This window comes from Phascolarctos cinereus, unplaced genomic scaffold, assembly GCF_003287225.1.
Source record: "Phascolarctos cinereus isolate Bilbo 61053 unplaced genomic scaffold, phaCin_HiC Scaffold_2;HRSCAF=192, whole genome shotgun sequence".
Taxonomy (NCBI): Eukaryota; Metazoa; Chordata; class Mammalia; order Diprotodontia; family Phascolarctidae; genus Phascolarctos; species Phascolarctos cinereus.
Genome location: NW_027555625.1, coordinates 269135511 through 269158114, shown reverse-complemented (window position 1 = coordinate 269158114; position 22604 = coordinate 269135511). Strand labels below are relative to the sequence as shown.

The 22604-nt window shown below is 43.8% G+C and overlaps 1 protein-coding gene and 1 pseudogene across 1 annotated transcript in view; one reads left to right on the top strand and one right to left on the bottom strand.

Moving 5' to 3' along the window:
- Positions 1 to 22604, bottom strand: part of NIBAN2 (niban apoptosis regulator 2) — a 116092-nt gene that overhangs the window by 48010 nt on the left and 45478 nt on the right. Inside the window, exon 2 of the mRNA XM_020965754.2 lies at positions 3923 to 4053. Within this exon, the coding sequence (XP_020821413.1) occupies positions 3923 to 4053 (131 nt within the window). The remainder of the gene's footprint in view (positions 1 to 3922; positions 4054 to 22604) is intronic.
- Positions 21371 to 22294, top strand: LOC144455625 (OX-2 membrane glycoprotein-like; annotated as a pseudogene).

The window sequence follows — 22604 nt, the reverse complement described above, 5'->3', positions numbered from 1 at the left end:
GTCAGGATGGGCCATGGCCAAACAAAGTAATCTGGTACCAGGCTGCAGGAACGGGAGTCCAATGTACAAAACAAGAGAGGGGATGATTCCACTACATTCTCAACTGGCATTCAGGTCTGGACATCCAATTTTAATAGGTAGATTGACACACTGGAGGACAGCAGCCAAGGAAGGGGATCAAGATGGTAAAGAATTTTCAAAGCCAAGGACCTGAGATAAAGGGGTTACCCCAAAGAAGGGGAGGTTTAATGTGGGAAGTGACATGACCGCCATCTTCCACTGTCTGAGAAGCCATCATACAGAAGATGTATTAGAATTGTTCTGTGTTCTGTCCTACTCCAGAAGGCAGGACTAGGACTAGTGTGTGGAAGTTAAGAGAGACAGATTTCAGATCAACATAAGGAAGAACTTTCTATAAAATAAGGCTTTTGAACAATGGGAAGGGTTGCCATTTTTTTTTAAAGCACTGGGCTCCCCATCACTGGCAGTGTCCAAGTAGAAGCTGGATGAGTATCCATCTGTTAAGAAGGACTCTAGGAATGGGTAGGAAGTTAGACTTGGCTTCTGAAGTCTCTTCGAACTCTGAGATCTATGTCTATGACAACAAAGGGTGGTTTTAGAATTCCAGAGATTTCCATTAGCTAGACACAAGGAAGTAGAAGCTGGGTTGGATTCAATGCTTGAGCTCTCCACACTGTAATCTGCTTCAATCATTTCATCTATAAAATGGAGATAATGATAGTTTTCCCTTCTTTTACTCCCTTACTGATAAGGTGTGAAGATTAAATGAGAGTGATGCATTCTGAACTTCTTAGGAAAATGTGCTGCACAAGCACTGGACAAGATTAGTCATCTTCATGACTGCCATTTTCCTCCATATCCCTTCAGGGAAGTAGCGTGCACAACCAAACTACGCATGAAGTATACAGGGGAAGCCAGAAAACAGGAGCTACCATACCTTACGCTCAACAGCAACGGGTTCCTCTCTCCTTCTCCCAGAGGAGACAAAATGGAGGCCAAGGTGCTCTCCAAAGGCCAGCAACACTGATGTCTAGTTTTGACTCCAGGTCTACATTTTCATTGCCCTTTTCTGCCACGGGTATTCTTCCTACAGATCTGACTGATGCAAAATGGCAGAATCTCAAAGTTGGAAGGGACATCCGAGGGCATCTGATTCAATCTGCACCTGAACAAGAATTCTTTTTATAACCAACTCCAATAAGTGGATATCTAGACTCTGCCTGAAGACTTCCACAGTGGAAGAGCCTCTTGAGGTAACTCAATAATATCCATCTTTTGGATAACTGAAATGGTTGGATTTTTTCCCCCTTAAATGGAGCCTAAAGATCCACCACTGCAACTTCTACCCAATTGGTCCTAGTATTGACATCTGAAGCCAAGCAGAAGCTAAGTATGGTTTCTCTTTTATAAGATGGCTCTTCAATTACTTGGCTATAGCTATCATGTCCCCAGTAGGTCTTCTCTCTCCAAGCAAATATCAAGTTTCCTCAAACGATTGTTTTTTTGGCATGAATGACCTTTAATTCCCTTCACCATCCTGGTTTTCTTTCTCTGGACAGGTTCCAGCTCAGTCTTCCTAAATTGTGACTCCCAGAACTCCTCACAATATTCCAGATGTTGTCTGACCAAAACAAAATCCGGAGGAACTATTGCCTCCCTTATCCAGGACACTATGTCTCCCATCACAGCCTAAGAAAGCACTGCCTTTTTGGCTATGCTGTTATACAGAAGGAGAGATTTTACAAAAGTTTAGTGGCACAGGTTTTCCTCATGTCATCAGAGGATTCTGTAAGCCACCAGTATTGGTAATAACACCCTTCATTCTGCCATTCCCTTGCCCTAAAACATTGCATGGCTATCCTCTGCACATAAGATCAAGTCCAAACTCCTGAGCCCAACCTAGCACTCAAGGCCCTCCACAATCTGAGTCCAAATATTCTCTCCAGACCACTTATCTCCATCATTCCTTTACAAAAATCCTCTGCTCTCATAGCCTAATCTCTCTCCTCATTTATCTCCCAAATAATCTCCTTCCCATTTCTCATCCCTACCCTGAAATGGCTTCTTGGTAACTCTTTGACAGTCACAATCCTCCTCCTCCTTCAAACCCAGTTTCTCATTGACATCCTAAGTGGTGATCTACCCTTCCTCAATACTGCTGTAACATTTATCACACTACTCATCCGTTTACAACCCACCCCGTACTTCTAGTTAAATGTATCTTATTGCCTTCCTTCCCCCATAAAGCCTAGCGGAGAGATGAGTAAATGCTCAGGAAATATTTGCTGATGGGACGTCATTTTCTTAATGCCAACAAGCCAAAGCTAGGACCATAAGCGCAGAAGGGTAGAAAACATACCTTTTGAAAAGGCCACACATTCTAGTGAGAAAGATACTGGAAAGGGACACAGCTTTTTACTAACACAGACTCCAGGGACCAGCATGGCTTGCCTGGTTCAAATTTTCCAGCTTCCTCCTAGTTCCAGTAAACTCAGAATGGGCCAAACAGAGGGAATAGGATGGAAGAGGAGGAACAGGGGCTGAGATCTGGCCCTCTAGCCCTTGAATAGTGAGGAATAAACAACCACCCCCTTCAAATTTCCAATGTTTTTGGCCTCAATGGACCTCCCTTGGTTTTCTCCTCATTTCTAGGCTGTCTAGACTACAGGGGTCAGATTTTCCAGACGGGTGGCAAAAGGACATACAGTTTTACAACCTGGTAGGCCAAAGGATCAGCTGTACCTGGTGATGAAGTCAGTATCCTGCCCCCCCAAATCTTTAAGCCTATTTCTTCAAGGACCAAGTTAAGCTTCACGTCTTCCAGGAATGCTTTCCTGGGCTCTCTGGTCTTTTGACAAGCATTTATTAAGCACTGGGCTGGGTGCTAGGGATACAAATACAAATAAAGGCATCCCTGCCCGCAATGAACTTCCATTCTATGAGGGAGACAACGTGTACTCAGAAAACAAAGGAAATACAAAGTTGACACCAAGTGACTTCTGTGGGGAAGGGCATTAGAAACTGTATACAGTTGTCTCTCCAGCTCCCAGTCTCCTGAAACTGTTGGTATATACCCGTCACAGACAGAAAGGTGACTAGCCATGTAAGCCAGTCCGTGGTGTCTCCCCTACTAAACCATGAGCTCCCATGGGGGTGAGAATCATGGTTCTCCATGGTGCTTAGCAGGGGGGCCTTGCATGCAGTAAAGACTCAATTAACGCTCGATTTGTGAACCTCTACAGAATAGGTATTCAACTAAGGTTTGTGGAATGGTTCAGCTGATTCCCTGACACCAAGTCCTGGGTACTTGGCCTCTTTGGTACACTCTTTGAGACTCTAGAAGTAGAACCAGAAGCGACACTCCATCAGGATGAAAGAAAGCAGAAAGATGGTGGACTACAGGTGCCAAATGAGGTATACACTTTCAGACATGGCCAATGTGTTCCTTTGTTTTGTCTGTACTTATTCATCCCTGAGGAGAGTTAGGGGGCAGTGGGAAGTGACAGTGATGTAAATAAAAAGAGGAGGGGACTTCAGTAGAACATTTAAAAAAAATTTAAACCTCCAAGCAGTATTTTAAAAACCAAGACTCAAAGAGATAAGACCTCCTTGGAAGGGTTCGGTGTGAAGTTAAAAGTACAAGATGTCAGAGTCAAATCTATAATGGTTTTTTGGGTTTGTTTTGTTTTTTGGTGAGGCAATCAGGGTTAAGTGACTTGCCCAGGGTCACACAGCTAGTAAGTGTCAAGTGTCTGAGGCCCAGATTTGAACTCAGGTCCTCCTGACTCCAAGGCCAGAGCTCCATCCGCTGCACCACCTAGCTGCCCCTGACAGTCAAGTCTACAATACTGATGCCCCGGCTGTGGACAGTGATAATACATATAATAGTGTATCCTCTTACCTTTCGCCAGAGCAGCTGGGCCTGGGGCCCCCCAGTGCCTTCGATCTCATAGCGCATGCTGTTGAAGAGAGCAACTCCATACTGGTCTTCATAGAACCGGAAGAAATCTTTCAGGATCTTTCCAGTTTTCTCTATAGGGAAAAATAACAAATAAGAAGAATTGTATTTAGTCGCTGGCTTGGAGAAACAGTATCTTGGAGTGGCTAAAATAAGATGGCCTCATCCATCCCTCAGTCTGTGAAATGGGTAGATTTCTGAAATGTTTTCAGGTCTGAGCACCATTAGGAACAATGGGCAGGGGACGCTGACTTATTTACCAACTAATCAATGAGGATTTATTAAGTGCCTACCATTAAGTGCTTTGGGCAGCTAAGTAGTGCAGTGCACAGAGTGCTGGGCCTAGAATCAGAAAGATTCATCTTTGTTAGTTCAAATCTGGCCTCAGCTCTGTGACCCTGGGCAAGTCATTTAGCCCTGTTTTCCTCAGTTTCCTCATCTTTAAAATGAGTTGGAGAAGGAAATGGCACTCCAGTATCTTTGCCAAGAAAACCCCAAATGGGGCTATGAAGAGTCAGACACAAGTGAAACAACTGAACAACAATAAAAGTTAAGTAAAAGGTAAAGAAGACACAGAAATTGGGGTTGGCGTGGGGGACAGGAAAGACACGGAGACAGAAGATGGAATGCTATGACTAAAGACCAGAAAGCCCAATTTGGCTGGAATGCAGCATGTGGGATGGGCAATAATACACAATCAGTCCAGGAAGTCAGGCTGGGGCCAGGTCATGGAGGACTTTAAAAGTCAGAACGCATATTTTATCCTCAAGGCAACAGGGAACTACTGGCATTTACTGAGCAGGGCAGTGGCATGGTTAGACGCGAGTTTACAAGAAAATCACTTCGGCAGCTGAGTGGAGGATGAGCTGGACTAGACCTCTTGGCCCAGACTTCTCTCTCCATTTGGCAACCCTGCCTTAACAGGCCTGAAGAATGACCCCTCTTGTGCCACAGATATAGGAGGGCTTTGACCGGCCCTACGTACATAGTCCAATCTACCCTGTGGGTCTCCAAGGGGGTACTTCTTTCACAGAAGGAAACTCAGTCATGATTAGTCACAGCTCTAAGAAAAGAAAGGCGGGGTTTATGGAACTGCTGAGGAAGGGAGGAAAGAGAGGTGGGAGTGAAAAGGGGGAGGAATTATTCCAAATCCCAGAAGTATGAAAAGCCAATCATTAACTAGAGAAAGGCTCTGCAAAGACAGAGTAGAGCTGGAGCTCTGAATGGAGGCATTCCCACTCTTAAGGAAAGTGAAGCCAGGGGCCAGCCATTTTCCTAAGACTTGGAAACACTGGTCTTGGGGCTGGAAGAAACTTCAAGAGATCATTTAACACAGTTCCTGCCTTTATGCAGATCAGGTGTTATTTAGCTTGGACCAGCAAACTTTGAAAATGAAGTCACAGAACCTGGGTTCAAATACCTCCTACTCTGAACTTGCAATCTGTGTGACCTTGGGAAAGCAATTTAATTTCATTCAAGGTCGGTTTACTCATCTACAAAATGGGGGGATGGGAAGGGAGAGGATGAACCAGATAATATTTAAGGCCCCTTCCAGTTCTAAACCCTAGGATTTCCATTTTATTGATAAGACAATTGAGGTTATATAGCTAATAAGCGACAAAAGACAAGACTAGACCTCAATTATCTTACATATAGTATTTATCTTACTCCAGGAATAGATGTGAGAGAGTTGCTTTCAAGAGCATGTATCCTAGAATATTTATAAAAAGAACAACCTGCATTTCAAGTGAACCAACCTTCCAGCCTGTACTGAGAACCAACTTTGTGTTCAGTATAGGGTTAGGCTAGGCTCTGTGAGGGAGACAAAAACATGTAAGGTGTGATCCCCATCATCAAGAAGTTAACAGCATGTACACAATAACAGTCACGTTGTGCAATAACTAATACTGATAAACTGAACCCTTCCCAGCAATACAAGGATCTAAGACATGTCCAGAGGCCTCATGATGGAGAATGCTGTCCACGTCCAAAGAAAGAACTATGAAAATTGAATTGCTATTTTTTTCTCTTCTGTTGAGTTTTGTTTCCTTTTTTCTGATGGTTCCCCCTATTGGTTTTAATTTTTACTTATAACATCACTAATGTGAAAATATGTTTAATAGGAACGTAAATGTATAGCCTGTATCAGATTGTGCACCATCTCGGGGAGCATGGTGGGGAGGAAGGGGGAGAAAAATTTTAAACTCAAAAACATATGGAAGTGATTGTTGATAAATCAAAATAAATTAATAAAATTTAAAAAACAACAAAAAAAGAAGTTAACAGCAGTCTAGTTGGGGAGACGGGCCCTATCCCCATGAAACAGTTAAAGAACAAGACTGAGGGGCAGCTAGGTAGCTCAGTGGATAGAGCACTGGCCATGGAGTCAGGAAGACCCAAGTTCAAATCTAGCCTCAGACACTAGCTGTGTGACCCTGCAAGTCACTTAACTCCAACTGTCATGCCAAAAAAAAAAAAAGAACAAGACTAGAAAGTACAGTAGTTAATCGTATTCTAAATCATGTAGTTTGACAATAGGGGCTAGAGGAGCTTGGAGAAAGGAGGGTCATTGTGGGGTGGAGTAATCAGTGAAAGCTTCCTGGAGGAGCTGAGCCTTGAAGGAAGAAAGGAACTCCAGGAGGGAGGAACTATGTTAAGTGAAGGTTTGGAGGTAGGAACAAATATGTCATGTGTAGGAGTATGATCATTTTCTCAGGGGGGAGGGAATTCTCAGTGACCTGAGAGCCCCTGGACACTGCCTAATAGCTCAGCATTGTGGGGATTTTCCTTAGAAAGGACATCCATTCTGGAGTCATCTAATAAACTGGACCAAGATGACCCCTTTTCTCCCCCTCTCTTCTGCACAAATTTTTGTTTAGGCTGATTTGAAAGATCTATCTGATTATTAACTCCTTCCCCAAATCACTCTTCTGCCAGAGGCTAGCAAGACAAGGGGACAGGATGTTACCTCACATTGAGCACCAATGTTGCCAAGTCATCAGCACACAAGCCAGCCAACAACCAAGGAGTGCCAAGTGGTCAGCACTTCTGGTCCTGGCCAAGGCCAGGTGGCCAGATGGTCAGCAGTGAGATGACAGAGACACAATTAGCATTCTTTGTGAGAACACATGTATTCCTAGGCAGCTTCTGCACTGGGGCAGAAACAGCTGCACTTAAGAAACTGGAAAATCTGGGGAAAAGACAATATCCTTCTCCCAGACTCGATGCCAATCTAGGGCAAACACCTGGGATCCATTCAGCAGCCACAGAAGACCCCAAATGTACTGTCTCTAATCAAATTTCTCTCTGAACTCTGCATAGGTAGCCAGCTCCTACACATCCTGCAATGGTAATGCTCAAGGTCCTTTCCAATCAGGAAGTTTTCCCAAACATAACTTCCCGGGGCCTCAGTTTCTTTGTAATATGAGGTTGTATATGAGATGACCTTGGAGGTCCCTTTCACCTCTAAGCTTATGATTCTGCTACTCCACTGTTCCATTAACCCCCAGTTAACTTTTGTCTCCGTGTTACTCAGGAACCTCTGACACTTCCCTCAATGTTGTATCATTATTTAATTTTCAATACTTGTCTCCTTAGCTAGACTGTGAACCCTTGGAGGGCAAAAACTGGGTCTCCTTCTGTCCCCAGTGCAGCTGGGCACAGGGATGGATATATAGGACAGTCTGGCAAGGGTGGCTTCAGAGAATCCTGAGAAGACTTACATGAACAGTTGCAGAATGAAATAAGCAAAAGTAGCGCAATTTATATAACAATGGAAAGAAAAGGAACTTTGAAAGACTTAAGAACTCCGATCAGTGTAATGACCAGTCAGGATTCCAGTGTACTAATGATGAAGTATGCTGCCCATCTCCTGACAGTAAATAAACATTTATTAAGCCCCTACTATGTCCCAGGTACTGTGCTAAGCATTGAGGATACAAAGAAAGGTAAAAAACAATCCTTGCCCTTGATTGGCTCACACTCTGTTGGGAGTAATAACATGCAAAACAGTATGCACAAACAAGTTATATACAGGATGAATTGGAAATAATCAATAGAGGGAAGATACTAGAACTAAGAGGATTTGGGAAAGGCTTCCTGTAGAAGGTGGGATTTTAGCTGGGACTTGCAGGATACACAGTAGGCACTCAAACATTTGTTGACATGATTACAGGGATGTACTGGGATCCAGTGGAAAGAGCTCTGGATTGTGAGTGGGCACTCACTATATACTAATTGCTAGGTTAGAAGAAGGGAGAGAGGGAACATGGCAGGGCTAACCAGATATGGGCTGGCTCTTATTCTTACCAGGAGCTGAATTCTCACCCGTCCCAGTTACTATCCTCACACCACCATACTTCAGCTCTCAACGTGGCACCTGAGATGGGTGCGTAGATTACGTGTACTATTTCTTCCTGGCTGAGATGGCGTCCGGAGACTTTGCAGACCTGTAAAGTACTGATTTTCAAAGGTTCAGGCCAAGAGGGAAATCAATGGCCCTTCCTACAGGAGTCAGTAATGTGGGCAGGACAGGAAGCCAGAAGCCCTTGCCAAAGGGGGCTTCTGGGCTCCCAATCTTCCCCAAGCCTAAACTCAGCTACCCTGGTCCTTTAAGAGAAACCATCATTGATCCAAAAGGAGAAACACCTTCCAAGAGGAGCTGAAACAAGGTGTTTGTGGTTTCAAGTGAAGGGTAGCAAACGAAAACAACAACAACAAAATAAAATAATCAGTCCATAGGTTATCCCCTTAATATCTTCACCATCAGTGCCACTCCTAGAGGGCCCTTTGGATGAGGTAGGGAAGGATTTGGGGGGAAATGAATTTTCCAGGAGGGCAGAGAACAGAAATGGCCCGGACAATCTGACCAACGAGGGAACGCGTCTGATCAGACTTGCTAAGACTACTGACACCACCACCACCACCACCATCACGTCAAGTGTTCCTTCCAGGCTAGCAAATCTTATGAAAACACCTTAAGTCTTTATCTTCCTCACACCTCTTTGAGACAGATTGGGTGGAGAAATGGCATGATAGGGACACTGAGGCTCAGAAAGGGTAGAGAAGTTTACCCAAGGTCACATAATGAAAGTGGTATAATGAAAAGTGCATTGACTCTGGGGGTTGAAGGATCAGAGTTCAAATCCTGCCTCTGACACTTAGAATATGTGTGATTATGTGTGTGAGGCCAGGTAGGTGGTGCAGTAGATACAGCACTAGGCCTCAAGTCAGGGAGATCTGAGTTCAAAGCCAGCCTCAGACACTTACTAGCTATATGACCATGGGCAAGTCATTTAACCTGTTGGCCTCAGTTTCCTCATCTGTAAAATGAGGGAGCTGAACCAGATGGCCTCGGAAGTCCCTTCCAGCTCTAGAATTATGATCCTAAGATCTTAAGAACCACTTTTATCCCGGCCCCTGTTCAATCCAAGCCCAGCGACAAGGCCTTCAACCACAGCAAGAGCAGCCTCCCATTTTGTCCCAGATGAGTCGCTGGGTCCTCAGGTTGTTAAACCTTAGAACTGTTCCAGACAGAAAGCAGAACACTCACTTTAGGAGCTCTCTGATTTCCCTGTCTTCTGTCTAGCCACAAAGAGGCTTATGGCATGAATGTGAAGACAATGGCCCTATAGACCACAGGAAGGCTCCAAATTCTACAATTCAAATAATTAATATTTATTGTGACTTCTATGTGCAAGCCATCGTGCTGGGTGTTAGGGACTCAGAGATGAAAGGTGACACAATCCCTACTCTGGAGGCATTTGGGTTCTGTGATTGTTTGCTCATTAAAGCACTGGGGGGAGTCTCAACTGTCTCCTCGGGCAGAGTTCTATTCCTACTCCCACTGTACCTACCCCAAGAATGGCATCCTGAAAAAGCCAAGGTGCAACATCCTCGGGGGAAGATTGCTAGATGGAATTACATACAGGCACTGAAGGGAAAGGAGTAAAACATGACTGAGGTTTGAGGCTGGGTGACTGGGAGAATGGTGATGTTATAAAATGCTGATAACAGAAATACGAAAGTCAGAGCTGGTTTGAAAGAGGAGGTCAGGCAGTATCAGCTCAGGATTATGGATGAGCCGGGCAATTGGAAATGTAGGTCAATGGCTCAGGAGAGCTGTCAGGCTAGAAAGGACAAAGTTAAAGCTATAGGAACAGATAAAGCCACTGAGAGAAAAGGTATGGAAAGAGATAAATGTATTCCTTGGGAAGTGCCTGAACTGAGAAGGTATGAGCACAGAGATTAACTGGCAAAGGAGACAGAAAAATGATCTGTTAGAGAAGTGGGAGGAAAACCAGAAAAGTGTTGGTGTGTCATGGGACCCAAGGAAAAATTCCAATTAGAAAGGACACCATCAAAATGTTAAATGCTACAAAGAAGTCAAAGAAGATGAAGACTGAAAAGAAGACAGTGACATTAGTGATTAAGAGGTCACTGGTGACCTCTGAGATAGCAGTTTCCGTAGAGGCACCACATCACAAAGCTTGGAGGAATGAGCGGGTAGTAAGGAATTAGAGAAAATGAGGATAGATGACTCTTTGAGGATAGTCAGTAGTAAAAGGAAGGAGGGAAAGGATGGTAGCTTGAGGGCATAATGGGCTGAGGAAAGGTTTTTTAGGTTTTTTGTTTTGTTTTGTTCTTAGAATAGAAGGAAACCAAAGCTTGTTTGTAGGAAACATGAAAAAAGCCTGGCATTGGTTGCCAAATGAATGCTACATATAATAAGTGCAACTATGGGCTAGCATGTTTCCTGAAAGCTTCAAGCAGGAGGTAGAACTGAAGGTGAGCCTGAAAGAGTGGGATTTGGATAGATGGATCTGGGGAAAGGGCATGCTAAGCAGGGGAGGCAGCATGGGCAGAGGCATGATGATGTAGGAATGTGCATGGTGTGGGCGGCAGGACTGGAACGCTCGGGAGGGCCATGGGACAGAAAGCAGGGGAGGTAGGCTGAAGCTAGAGTATAGAGGGCCTTGAATTCTAGGCTAAGAAGTGTGCATTTAACTAGTTTCACTTGGTCCAAATGCTTGACAATTTCCACTTCCCTTCTTCCCCTGTTTGAGTGGTGTCTGCTTTGACACAAAGCCATTGACCTTACAAACCAGCATCCACCTTGCCTATTGTCCAAAGGGCCCAGCACACATCCCCAGCTTCATGCTGGGATGGGATGCTTGTACAATCTGTCCTTTCTCTTTCCCCACTCTTTCACCCCACCCCCACCTCCCAAATGCTATCCTGGGCTAGAGAACAACTCAAAACTCCCTTCACAATTCTTCCATCCCCCAAATTTGAATTACAGTTAACACATCCCTTGGAGCCAACCAACTCTAATGATTTCATTACTCAAATTCCTACCACATGGTCCCCGCATGTACATTTGCTAAGTTCTTTCAGAAATCTGAATCTTATTATAAGTTTTCCTCTAAATAAGTCAGCTATCAGCCTTCTTGCCTTGGCTTTTTCAGTTACCTTGTAACTTCTCATTCCACTTCAATTACCTTGGAAAAAATAAAACAACACAGATTTTCATGGGGTCTTAGAGCTGGAAGATACCTTTGATATCACCTAGTCCAGCCCTCCTGTTTCACCAATGGGGAAACTGAGGCCTAGAGATTTAAAGTGATTTGTTAAAAGGTCACTTAGTTCATGGCAGGGCCTGGAAGAGAATAAAACTTGACTCTCAAGGCCAGTGTTCTTTCTCCCCTGCGATGTAATTTTTTATCTAAAACATCACTTCCACAACACAATCAGAAAAGATCGGATCTTTTCCTCCCATTCCTTTCCTCTTCTGGAGTATTAAGCCCTTTTCTGGAAAGCAATCCCAGGCTTTTAGATTATAGTTCCTAATTCATTCCAAAATATTTATTAAGCGCCTACTACAAGCAAGGCTCTGTGCTGGCTTTGGGGGTACAAAGACAAGTCCCTTAACTCAAGGAGCTTACAGACCAGTAGGGGAAATGAGGCATAGACAAAAACTGTAATCTAAATTAGATTAGATTAAGAGCATAGAAGAATCAAGACATAATGGCCTGAGAGATATCAGGGGCAAGGAGTGGGACAGAAAGGCGGGGTCAGAGAAATCTGGTATCAAATCAGTATGAATTTAAAATTCTGTGAGATGGAACAGGAGACAGATGGGGTTGATAACAATAGTTAGCATTTATATAGAGCCTACTACGTGCCAGGCACTGTGCTAAGTGCTTTACAAATATTGCCTCATTTGATCCTCACAATAATCCTGGGAGGTGGGTACTATTATTATCCCCATCTTAGAGTTGAAGAAACTGAAGCAGACCTAGGTCAAGTGACTTGCCTGGGGTTACACAGCTAGTAAGTATCTGAGGGAGGATTTGAACTCAGTCAGATCTTCCTGACTCCAGGCCCAGTGCTCCATCTACTGGCTGGGCTTCACAAACCTTTTATTTCCAAATGGCTCTAGCATGAATTCATTCAATATATACATTTGCTGAGCATCTACCCTGTGCTAAGGGCACTGCTCAGGATACAGAGATGAGAAAGACATGATCTTTGGCCTTAAGAACTTCATAAGGGTTAAGGAATATGGATACAACTATGGCACAAGACAGAATTAAGTAGCTATACAAAATAATATCCACTTTTGGTTTGGGATGGGAGAAATGGAGATTAAAGGAAGCAGTGGTATCAGAATTGGGTCTAGGAGAATGGATAGGTTCCATTGTGTGGAAATTAGTAGGAAGGGAATGATAAGACAGAGAGAGAAGAGCATGGGATATGTTTGGGGAAAGGAGGCACTGTCCTAATCTAATCAAAGTAGAAGGTTTGGTGAGAGATAATTATTCCAGTCTTGGCCTGGTCATCTGAAGTTCCAACCTCATCTTGCTCCCTTGCATAAATCATGCCCGCCGCCATTGAAGCACACTCAGGTTACTCTCTCTGATACTGACCAGGAGGAACAAGGCCCCGGCTCACGTTCCATTCACCCCCATCACAATAAGGGTCACTCTGCTTCTGAAGCCCTCTTCCTTCAGGAGCTACACTCAAAAACAGCTGCAAGAACAATTCACCCCCGTGTCCCCAAGCAGCAGCCACCATCCACACCCCAGACCCAGAATGCATGGAGAAGGCAACTAATTGGCTCCAGTTTACAGGCGAACCAAGTGGTGTCAAGAGGAGTTCAGTGACTTGTCCAAAGGTCACCCAGTGAGGTCAAGAGCCAACAGGTCCTACTTAGTCAATGTTATTGGAACGCCTAGACATCACACTAGACTGTGAATTCAGAGAGTAGGGTAATAGTCACAGCTCTGCCTAGAACTGACTCACTGGACAACCTTAGGCTAATCAGTTGCTCCTCTACTGCTCAGTTTTTGCGTTTGTAAAATGAGAGGGCTTAGGCTAAGTCCCTTGTAACTTGAGATTTTTTATGAACTACTAGTCTATAACAGCATTCCCAGGCCTTCCATGGGAGGACTCGTCTACACCATGAGGAACCACATCTCCCTACTCCTCCAACGTACCTCAACTTCAGAGGTGTACTTCAATTTTGTCATGCGGCAAAAACACTTGGCATGGGATAGGGATATCACAGGTGCACTCTTTACAGAGGAGGGGGTGGTCTAGGCACTATGGGTCTGAGAGAGGGAAGTCAGGTCTGGGAAAGGAGGTGCACGTCAAAACGGCACTGGAGGTCATGGCTCTCCTTCCCCTGGTTCTGCCCACATTATAACTGCCATGAGAAGTGTGCATCCCCAAAATTTGTGCCCTAGGGTAAAGCTCAGATTCTCCAAACTAGTTGTAGCTTTATGGCTAGTCAGTCATCTAGCATCAACCAAGCACCTAGTATGTGTAAGGAATTGTGCTAAGTTCTGGGGATCCAAAGAAAGACAAAAACCAGTCCCTATTTTCAAGGAGCTCATAGTCTGATAGGGAGATGCAACATGCACAAAAAAGATGTACACACACATACATATATAATAGCATGTATAATAGATACAATTTATTATATGTGTATGTGTGGGCATCTAAGTGGCACAATGCATAGAGTGCTGCACGTGGAGTCAGGAAGACTCATTTCCTGAGTTCAAATCTGGCCTTAGACACTTACTAACTGCATGACTTTGGGCAAGTCACTCATCTGTAAAATGAGCTGCAGAAGGAAATGGCAAACTACTCCAGTATCTTTGCTATGCCAACCCCAAATGGGGTCATGAAGAGTCAGACACAACTGCAGTGACTGAATAACAAATATGTAAATGTGTGTCCATCTGCATGTCTGTATACATGTATATGCGTGTGTGTGTGTGTGTGTGTGCGCGCGCGCGTGGGTCTCCTCAGAGGGATGGTACTAAATTTAAGGACTGAGAAAGGATTCTTGCAGAAGGCAGAACTTTAGCTGAAGCTTTACAGAAGCAAGGAAGCAGAAATGAGGAGGAAGAAAGTTCCAGGAATGGGAGACAGTCAACGAAAATGCTAGTTATCAGAAGATGGAGTGTCTTAAAAGCCATTAGATTTCATATTTGATTCTAGAAGGATTAGGAGGCCATTGGAATTTACTGAATAGGGTGGTGACAGGGTCAGACTTGCATGTAAGGAAGGTCAGTCTGATAAATGAGTAGAGGTTGGACTGGAGGAGAATGAGCCAAGGTAGGGAGGCCAAACAGCCAGCTAGTGCAATAGCACAGGCGTGAGCTGATGAAGGCCTGCAGCGTCACAGGAGAGAAGGAGGGGAGTATAAGACAAGTTATACATGTGAAGACAACAGGAGTCACTAGCTGACTGGATATAGGGGTGGGGGGTTGAAAAAGAGTGAGGAGTTAAAGACGACACCCAAGTTTCCAGCCTAGGTGACTGGGAGGATGGTGGCACCCTTGTGGTGATAAAGAAATTAGGAAGAGGGAAGGGATGAGTTGGGGAAGAGAATGAGTTCAATTTTTTGGACATGTTGAGTTTAAGACATCTATAGGACAGACGAGGCGGAGTCAAGATGGCGGAGTGAAAGCAGTGACTTGCTTGAGCTCTCCCCCAAACCCCTCCAAATACTCATAAAAAATGGCTCTAAACAAATTCTGAAGCAGCAGAACCCACAAAAACACAGAGTGAAACAAATTTCCAGCCCAAGACAACTTGGATGATTGATCAGAAAGGTGTACCATGCCGGGCTGGGAGCGCAGCGTGGGTGCACAGGCTGCAGCAAACCTGGAGCAGGCCTCAGAGGACTGAATCTCGGGCAGCTGTGGAGGTTTCCAGACTCCTCAATCCACCAATGCCAAAGACAACTTAGAAGGTCAGTGGGAAAAGTCTGTTTCTGTCGGTGCCTGAGAAAGGAAGGCGGGGTTTCAGCTCCATTCCCCAAGAGCGTGGCCCTATGGGGGGGGCAGCTGCTTCCCGAACTTCCGGCCCACAGACTGAGGGGGAATCCAGTGGCTGATCAGAGAGGGATTGCGGGGATCTCTTTGCCAGTGCTGAGGCAGGAATCTCTTGCTTTGCCCGTGTGTGGATCTGGGCCACAGTTCTGGGCAGCGGTGCTGGGGTGAGGAGGAGAGCTGGCTTGGTGGAGCTTGGAGTGGTTGTGGAGAGGAGCCCCTCCTCACAGTTACAGGACAGAAAGGAGTACTTGTAGTCAGGCCAGGAAAGGAGTAAACACCTTGCCCCTTATCATACCACCTTGGAAGAACTGAAAATTTACAGGTCCCTATAAGTATCTCTGAAAACAGCTGTACAAACCCCGAAGCTTGGGACAGTACATTCTCCACATTGGAAGCAGATTCGTACCTTAACAAAGAGTTTAAAACTCAAGTAATTGGCCGGGATCATGAGCAAGCAGCGCAAAAAGAGTCAGACTATATTATCTTACTTTGGTGAAAAAGAAGACCAAAATATACAACCAGAAGAAGACAACAAAGTCAAAGCCCCTACATCCAAAGCCTCCAAGAAAAATATGAATTGGTCCCAGGCCATGGAAGAGCTCAAAAACGATTTTGAGAAGCAAGTTAGAGAAGTAGAGGAAAAACTGAGAGTGATGCTAAAGGAGACCCAAAAAAATACTGAAGAAAATAACACCTTAAAAAATAGCCTAACCCAAATGGCAAAAGAGGTCCAAAAAGCCAATGAGGAGAAAATGCCCTAAAAAGCAAAATTGGCCAGATGGAAAAGGAAGTCCAAAAGCTTACTGAAGAAAATACTTCCTTAAAAATTAGAATAGAGCAATTGGAAGATAGTGACTTTATGAGAAATCACGACACAGTAGAACAAATCCAAAAGAATGAAAAATTAGAAAACAATGTGAAATATCTCATTGGAAAAAAAACTGACCTGGAAAATAGATCCAGGAGAGAGAATTTAAAAATTATTGGACTATCTGAAAGCCATGATCAAAAAAGAGCCTAGACATCATCTTTCAAGAAATTATCAAGGAAAACTGCCCTGATATAGTAGAACCAGAGGGCAAAATAGAAATTGAAAGAATCCACAGATCTCCTCCTGAAAGAGATCCACAAAGGAAAACTCCTAGGAATATTGTAGCCAAATTCCAGAGTTCCCAGGTCAAGGAGAAAATATTGCAAGCTGCCAGAAGGAAACAGTTCAAGTACTGTGGAACACAATCAGGATAACACAAGATTTAGCAGCTTCTACATTAAAGGACCGCAGGGCATGGAATATAATATTCCGAGGGCAAAGGAGATAGGATTACAACCAAGAATCACCTACCCAGCAAAACTGAGTATAATCCTTCAGGGGAAAAAATGGTCATTCAGTGAAATAGAGGACTTTCAAGCATTCTTGATGAAAAGACCAGAGCTGAATAGAAAATTTGACTTTCAAATACAGGACTCAAGTGGAACATGAAGAGGTAAACAGGAAAGAGAAATCATAAGAGACTTATTAAGATTGAACTGTTTACATTCCTGCATGGAAAGATGATATTTATAACTCATGAGACCTTTGTCAGTATCAGGGTAGTTGGAGGAAAAAAATTATATGTATGTATATGTAGATAGATAGATAGAGGGCACAGGGTGAGCTGAAGATTAAGGGGTCATATCTGGAGAATAAAATTAAGGGATGAGAGAGGATTATACTTGGAGAAGAAGAAAGGGAGAGGTAGAATGGGGTAAATTATCTCACAAAAAAAAAACAGAAAAGTCTCTTACAGTGGAAGGGGAAACAGGGGAAGGTGAGAGGGAATGAGTGAATCTTATTCTCATAGGATTTGGCTTAAGGAGGGAATAACATACACATTCAATTGGGTATGGAAATCTGTCTTACCCTACAGGAAAATAGGGGGAAAGGGGACAAGAGAGCAGGGGGATGATAGAGAGGAGGGCAGATTGGGAAAGGGGTTAATCAGAAGTAAATACTTCTGAGGAGAGACAGGGTCAAAAGAAAGAATAGAATAAATGGGAGGGCAGGATAGGATTAAGGGAAATAGAGTTAGTTTTTCACTATATGTCTACTATGGACGTGTTTTGCATAACTGCACATGTACAACTTATATTGAGTTGCTTGCCTTTTCAATGAGGGTGGGTGGGGAGGGAGGAAGAGAGAAAATTTGAAATCTAAAGTTTTAAAAACATATGTTTAAAAAAAATGTTTTCACATGCTACTGGGAAATAAATATAGGAAATGGGGTACAGAAGTCTATCCTGCCCTACAGGAAAATAGAAGGGGAAGGGGATAAGAGAAGGGGAGAGAGATAGAAGAGAGGACAGAGTAGGGGAAGGGATATTCAGAATGCATGACATCTTGGGGTGGGGGGAAGGGGGAGATGGGGTGAAAATTTGGAACTCAAAAACTTGTGGAAGGGAATGTTGAAAACTAAAAATAAATAAATTTATATTAAAAAAAATTCAACAACAACAACAAAAAAAGACATCTATAGGACATCCAGTTTGAGACGTCTGAAAGGCAGGTGGAGATGTAAGACTGGACGGCAGGAGAGACATTAGGGCTAGTCAAACAGAACTGAGAATCCACGCAGAGATGATAACTGAATCCATGGGAGGTGAGATCACCAAGAGAAGAGACCTAGGACAGAGCTCTGGGTGACAGTGAGTGTTAGTGGACACAGCCTGGATGAAGATCCAGCAAAGGAGACAGAGAAGGAAGGGTTGGACAGGTAGGAGAACTAAGAGAGACAATGCAAAGAGGTAAGAAGAGAGGGAGATGAAAGCCAATTATTGACAGCTTCTCAAGGGTTTTTCCACAAAAGGTAGGAGAGATGAAAGACAGTAGCTAGCATGGATGATGGTTTTTTTGAGGATGGAGGAGACATAGGTGTGTTCCTAAGCAGTAGACAGGGAGTGATGGGAAGATTAAGGGCAATATGGAAAGTTATTGCCATAAGGGCAATAATTATGGCAATATTAAGGTCAAATATGAAAAACACATTTCACAACAACACATTAGCAAACAAATATCAGAAGCTAGCAAACAAATATCAGAAGCTATTTCAGGGGACATGGGGTGGATTGACTGATCCAGTTCTGCTAAGATGCCTGGAGCATCTTAAAATAAACAAATAAAAAGTCTGACCACATTCTGATGGAACAGACCATGTAGCCCCAGACAATCATGCTCACCTGCCTCAGGAAAGTATCTGGTCAGGCGTATAAACATATAACTCCTCCCACTACAAACTTATCAATAATTTGATGCCAGGGGCTATCTCATACTTTTCCGTATACCACACAGTATCTTGCCCAGAGACTTTGTCATTCATCCCTTTAAAACACTTATTGAGCACTGCGGTGCAGTGGAAGGAACACTGCATTCTGAGGCACAGGAACTGAGTTCAGATCTTGGCTCTGCCACTTACTCTGTGATCCTGGGCAAAGCACTTAAACTCTCTGGGTTGCCTTATCCATAAAGGATTGGACTAGATAACTTCTAACATTCTAGCTTTCTGCTAGGTCTTACAAGGATCTTTTTTTGGAGGGGAAGGGCTGGGAGGGGGAGAGGCAATCCAGGTTGAGTGACTTGCCCAGGGTAACACAGCTAGTAAGCATCAAGTGTCTGAGGCCGGATTTGAATTCAGGTCCTTTTGACTCCAGGGCTGGTGCTCTATACACTGCACCAATCTAGCTGCCCCAAGGATTACTATTATTATTATTTTTTAGAAAAATCAACAAGATAATCCCTGACCTCAAGAGGCTTATAGTCTAGCAGGGTAGACAAGATATTTTCACAAATAATTATAATACAAAAGAAGAATGTGACAAATATCCTAAAATGACGTTCAGAAGGAGGAATTCAAGTCAACATTTACTGGGCACCTATGTTGCACTGTGCTAGGTACTGGGTACACAAAGGTGAAAACAAAACAGCCCCTGTCCTTAAAGAGCTTATTTAGATGCCAGGTTGAGGAATTTGTATTTTATCCTGAAGGCAATGGGGAGCCACTGAAGGCTCTTGAGCAGGAGACTGACATGGTCAGACTTGTGCCTTAGGAAGATTATTTTGATGGATGGGTGGCCCTCTGCAATCTGGCTCCAACCTACCTTTCCACATTTATTTTACATTACACACACACACACACACACACACACACACACACACACACTTCATTCCAACTAAACTGGACATTCCATCTCCCACCTCCAGGAATTTGCCCAGCAATCTGAAATATACTCTCTTCTTCATTTTTGACCCTCAGAATCGTTACCTTCTTTCAAGGCTTAGCTCATGTGCTATTTCTCCTTGAAACCTTCCTTGACTTCCTCAGTTCTTAGTGTCCCTCTTCAAATAATCTTGTATTTACTTATCACTATATATTTCTATATCCCCTTCCCACCCTATCTATAATTTAAAGGTCCTTGAAGGCAGGGACTCCTTTGTGCTTGTCTGTAAATCCAGAGGTCTAGAAGAATGCTTTCTACAACTGCTGCATTATTAAAAGTAGGAAGACCAATTAGGTGGTAATTAAGAGGGAGGCAGAGTGAGGAGAATCTGAACTAAAATAGTGTCTGAGTGAGAGGAAAGAAGATGATGGAAGTGAGAAAGCTGTTGTGGAAGAGGAATGGATGATTGGTTAGATGGGAGGGGAAAAAGGAGAGCTAGGTGTCAAGGCTAACTTCAAGGTCACAAACCTGGGTGACTTGGCTGCCCAGCTCCTCGGTGGGAATGCCAAAGTTTTAAGAAGAGGCAGCTCAAGGGGAGGAAGAAAATGAATTCTCTATGAGGCACGCTGAGTGCTGCAAGACATCCGGGTTGAGATGTCCAGTAGGTAGCTGACAACATGGGACTACGGTTTTCTTTATGTCAGGAAGATACATGTGCATGGACATGTTTACGTATAGATACAGATAAGACAGAAATATATAGATAAAGGTATTTGGGAGTCACTTGTATAAAGATAATTGAACTCATAGAGTTGATGAGATCATCAAAAGAGAGTATCAAAACAGAGATGAGTCCAGTTCATAGTCCCAGGGGACACCTACACTAAAGATGCAGGTGATGATCCAGCAAAGGGGACAGATAAGATATCATATGACAGGTAGGAGGACAACCAGGAAAGAACAAGAAGAGTTTTATCAAAGCGAAGGAAAGGCAGATTATCCAGGAAGGGCTGCCCAGAGATCATTGGTAATGCTCACAGAAGTTTTCGAGCTGGAGGGCAGAATGTGAGCTGGACCTTGCAGGAAAAATAGGTTTTTGAAAGGTAGAAATAAAGGCATCAAAGGGAATTTGAAGATGAAGAATAATGGGGGTGGGGATGGGAAGGTAGCTAAGCAGTCAACATATTCAAAGAATGTATAGTGCACACAGTAGGGCACACACTAGTGTAAGCAAGCTTAGTGGACAGAGAAGCAACAAGATCACTGTGTGTTTAGGGTGAATTACTCAGAGAGTAATTCATAGATTCAAGGCAGGGAGAGAATGCAGGTAAGGAGACCAGTTAGAAGGCTATTACAATAGTCCGGGTGAGATGAAATAAGGGGCCTGAACTGGGCAGGGGAAGGGGGAAGGTAGAGGAAACAGAAAGGTAGAGAGGGATGGGAACAACACTGCAAAAGAAAAACCAGTAGGAGCTAGGGACCGACAGATGTAAGGAGAGAAGTTAGAGTCACAGATAATTCAGATTTTGAGGGAGGATGATGATGCCATTAACAAACATAGGGAGAATATTTAAATTGTTTCTTTCTGGCTGCTTGCAGTATTTTCTCTTTGACTTGGTAATTTTGGAATTTGGCTACAATATATTCCTTGGCGTTTTCAATTTGGGATCTCTTTCAGGAGGTGATCAGTGGATTCCTTCTGTGGCTATTTTACCCTCTGGTTCTAGGACTTCAGGACAGTTTTCCTTGATGATTTCTTGAAAGATGTTGTCCAGGCTCTTTTTTTCATTGTAGTTTTCATGTTACATTCTATACTGATAGAAGACCACTTCCTGAACACTTTAGTTTCAAAGGCATGCCAAGGGTGATTCACAAGACAGAAGTGACCAGCACTGTGGGGAAAACGTGACCTTGTCTTGCCAGCTGTTTGCAGAGAAGGAGGTCCTCCAAGTCACATGGCAGAGAGAAGGTCAAACAACAGATAATATAGCCACATAGAGGCCCAACCATGGCCCCAGATTACTTGGATCCTACCATGACCATGTCCAAGTGACCCATTTGAACTCCTCAGCCATCACCCTTGAGTTTGTCTACTTAAAAGATGAAGGATGCTACAGATGCATTTTCAACATCTTTCCCATAGGGCCCATCCAGCGCAGAATGTGTTTGAGTGTTTATGCCATATCAAAACCTGAGGTGGATGCCCAGCTCCTCACCAGGGAAGAGGGGGAAGTACTGTCCCTGAGCTGCCAGCCCCCAAGATCACCTGGGACCTGCCAGATGGTTTGGTGGTGACACCACAGCTGTTGTATGTTTGGTACCCTAACAAGACTGTGATTGTCATCAGCAACTTCACCTACATCCCTGCCCAGCTCCCCCAGGAATGGCCAATAATATGTATGATTCAGCACACAGTCCTCAACACAGAGACTGAACTTAAGTATCCATTTCAGGAACCTACCAATGATCATAAGATCCTCTTCACCTGCTTCTCTTCTGAGAGCATCACTGCCTCTTTCCTGGGACTTTATTATTGCTGTTAATGGAAACAAAAAATGGGCACCTGCCAAGTGGGCAAGGCTTTGCTCATGGTCATCACTTGGTTGACTCCACAGTTCTGCTGTGGGAGGTTCTCAAGAAAAATTTGTGCCAATATCACTGAACAGCAAAGGATTAGGGATGTATAAGCCTTTTTGTACTTACGTTGGAAGTACTCTCAGACCTGTGCTAAGTTGTGTTGTTGAAACTGGCAAGGAAAATCCAGGGGCCCTACCTGAGAGCGTGCAACCAGCTGGTTCCTTCAGGACAACTCCTACGGATGTTGCTGAGCTTTCTGTGATGCAAAGATCTCTTGATCTTGTATCTTGTATTGATCAACTGTAGTGGGTCTGTGATCTCATGAGTTTGGGAGTTCCCTCCAATGATCTGAATTGAGACAGATTGTGACCCCTCTATATCTGCCTGTTTGATGCTATTCTTGTTCATGGCCTCCCAAAAATTCACCACAAAGAGTCCATCTACCACTTGGCACCATCTTTGATTTTTCCCAACATCTCAAGGTAGCAATGCAACATTCTGCCCATCTTTGA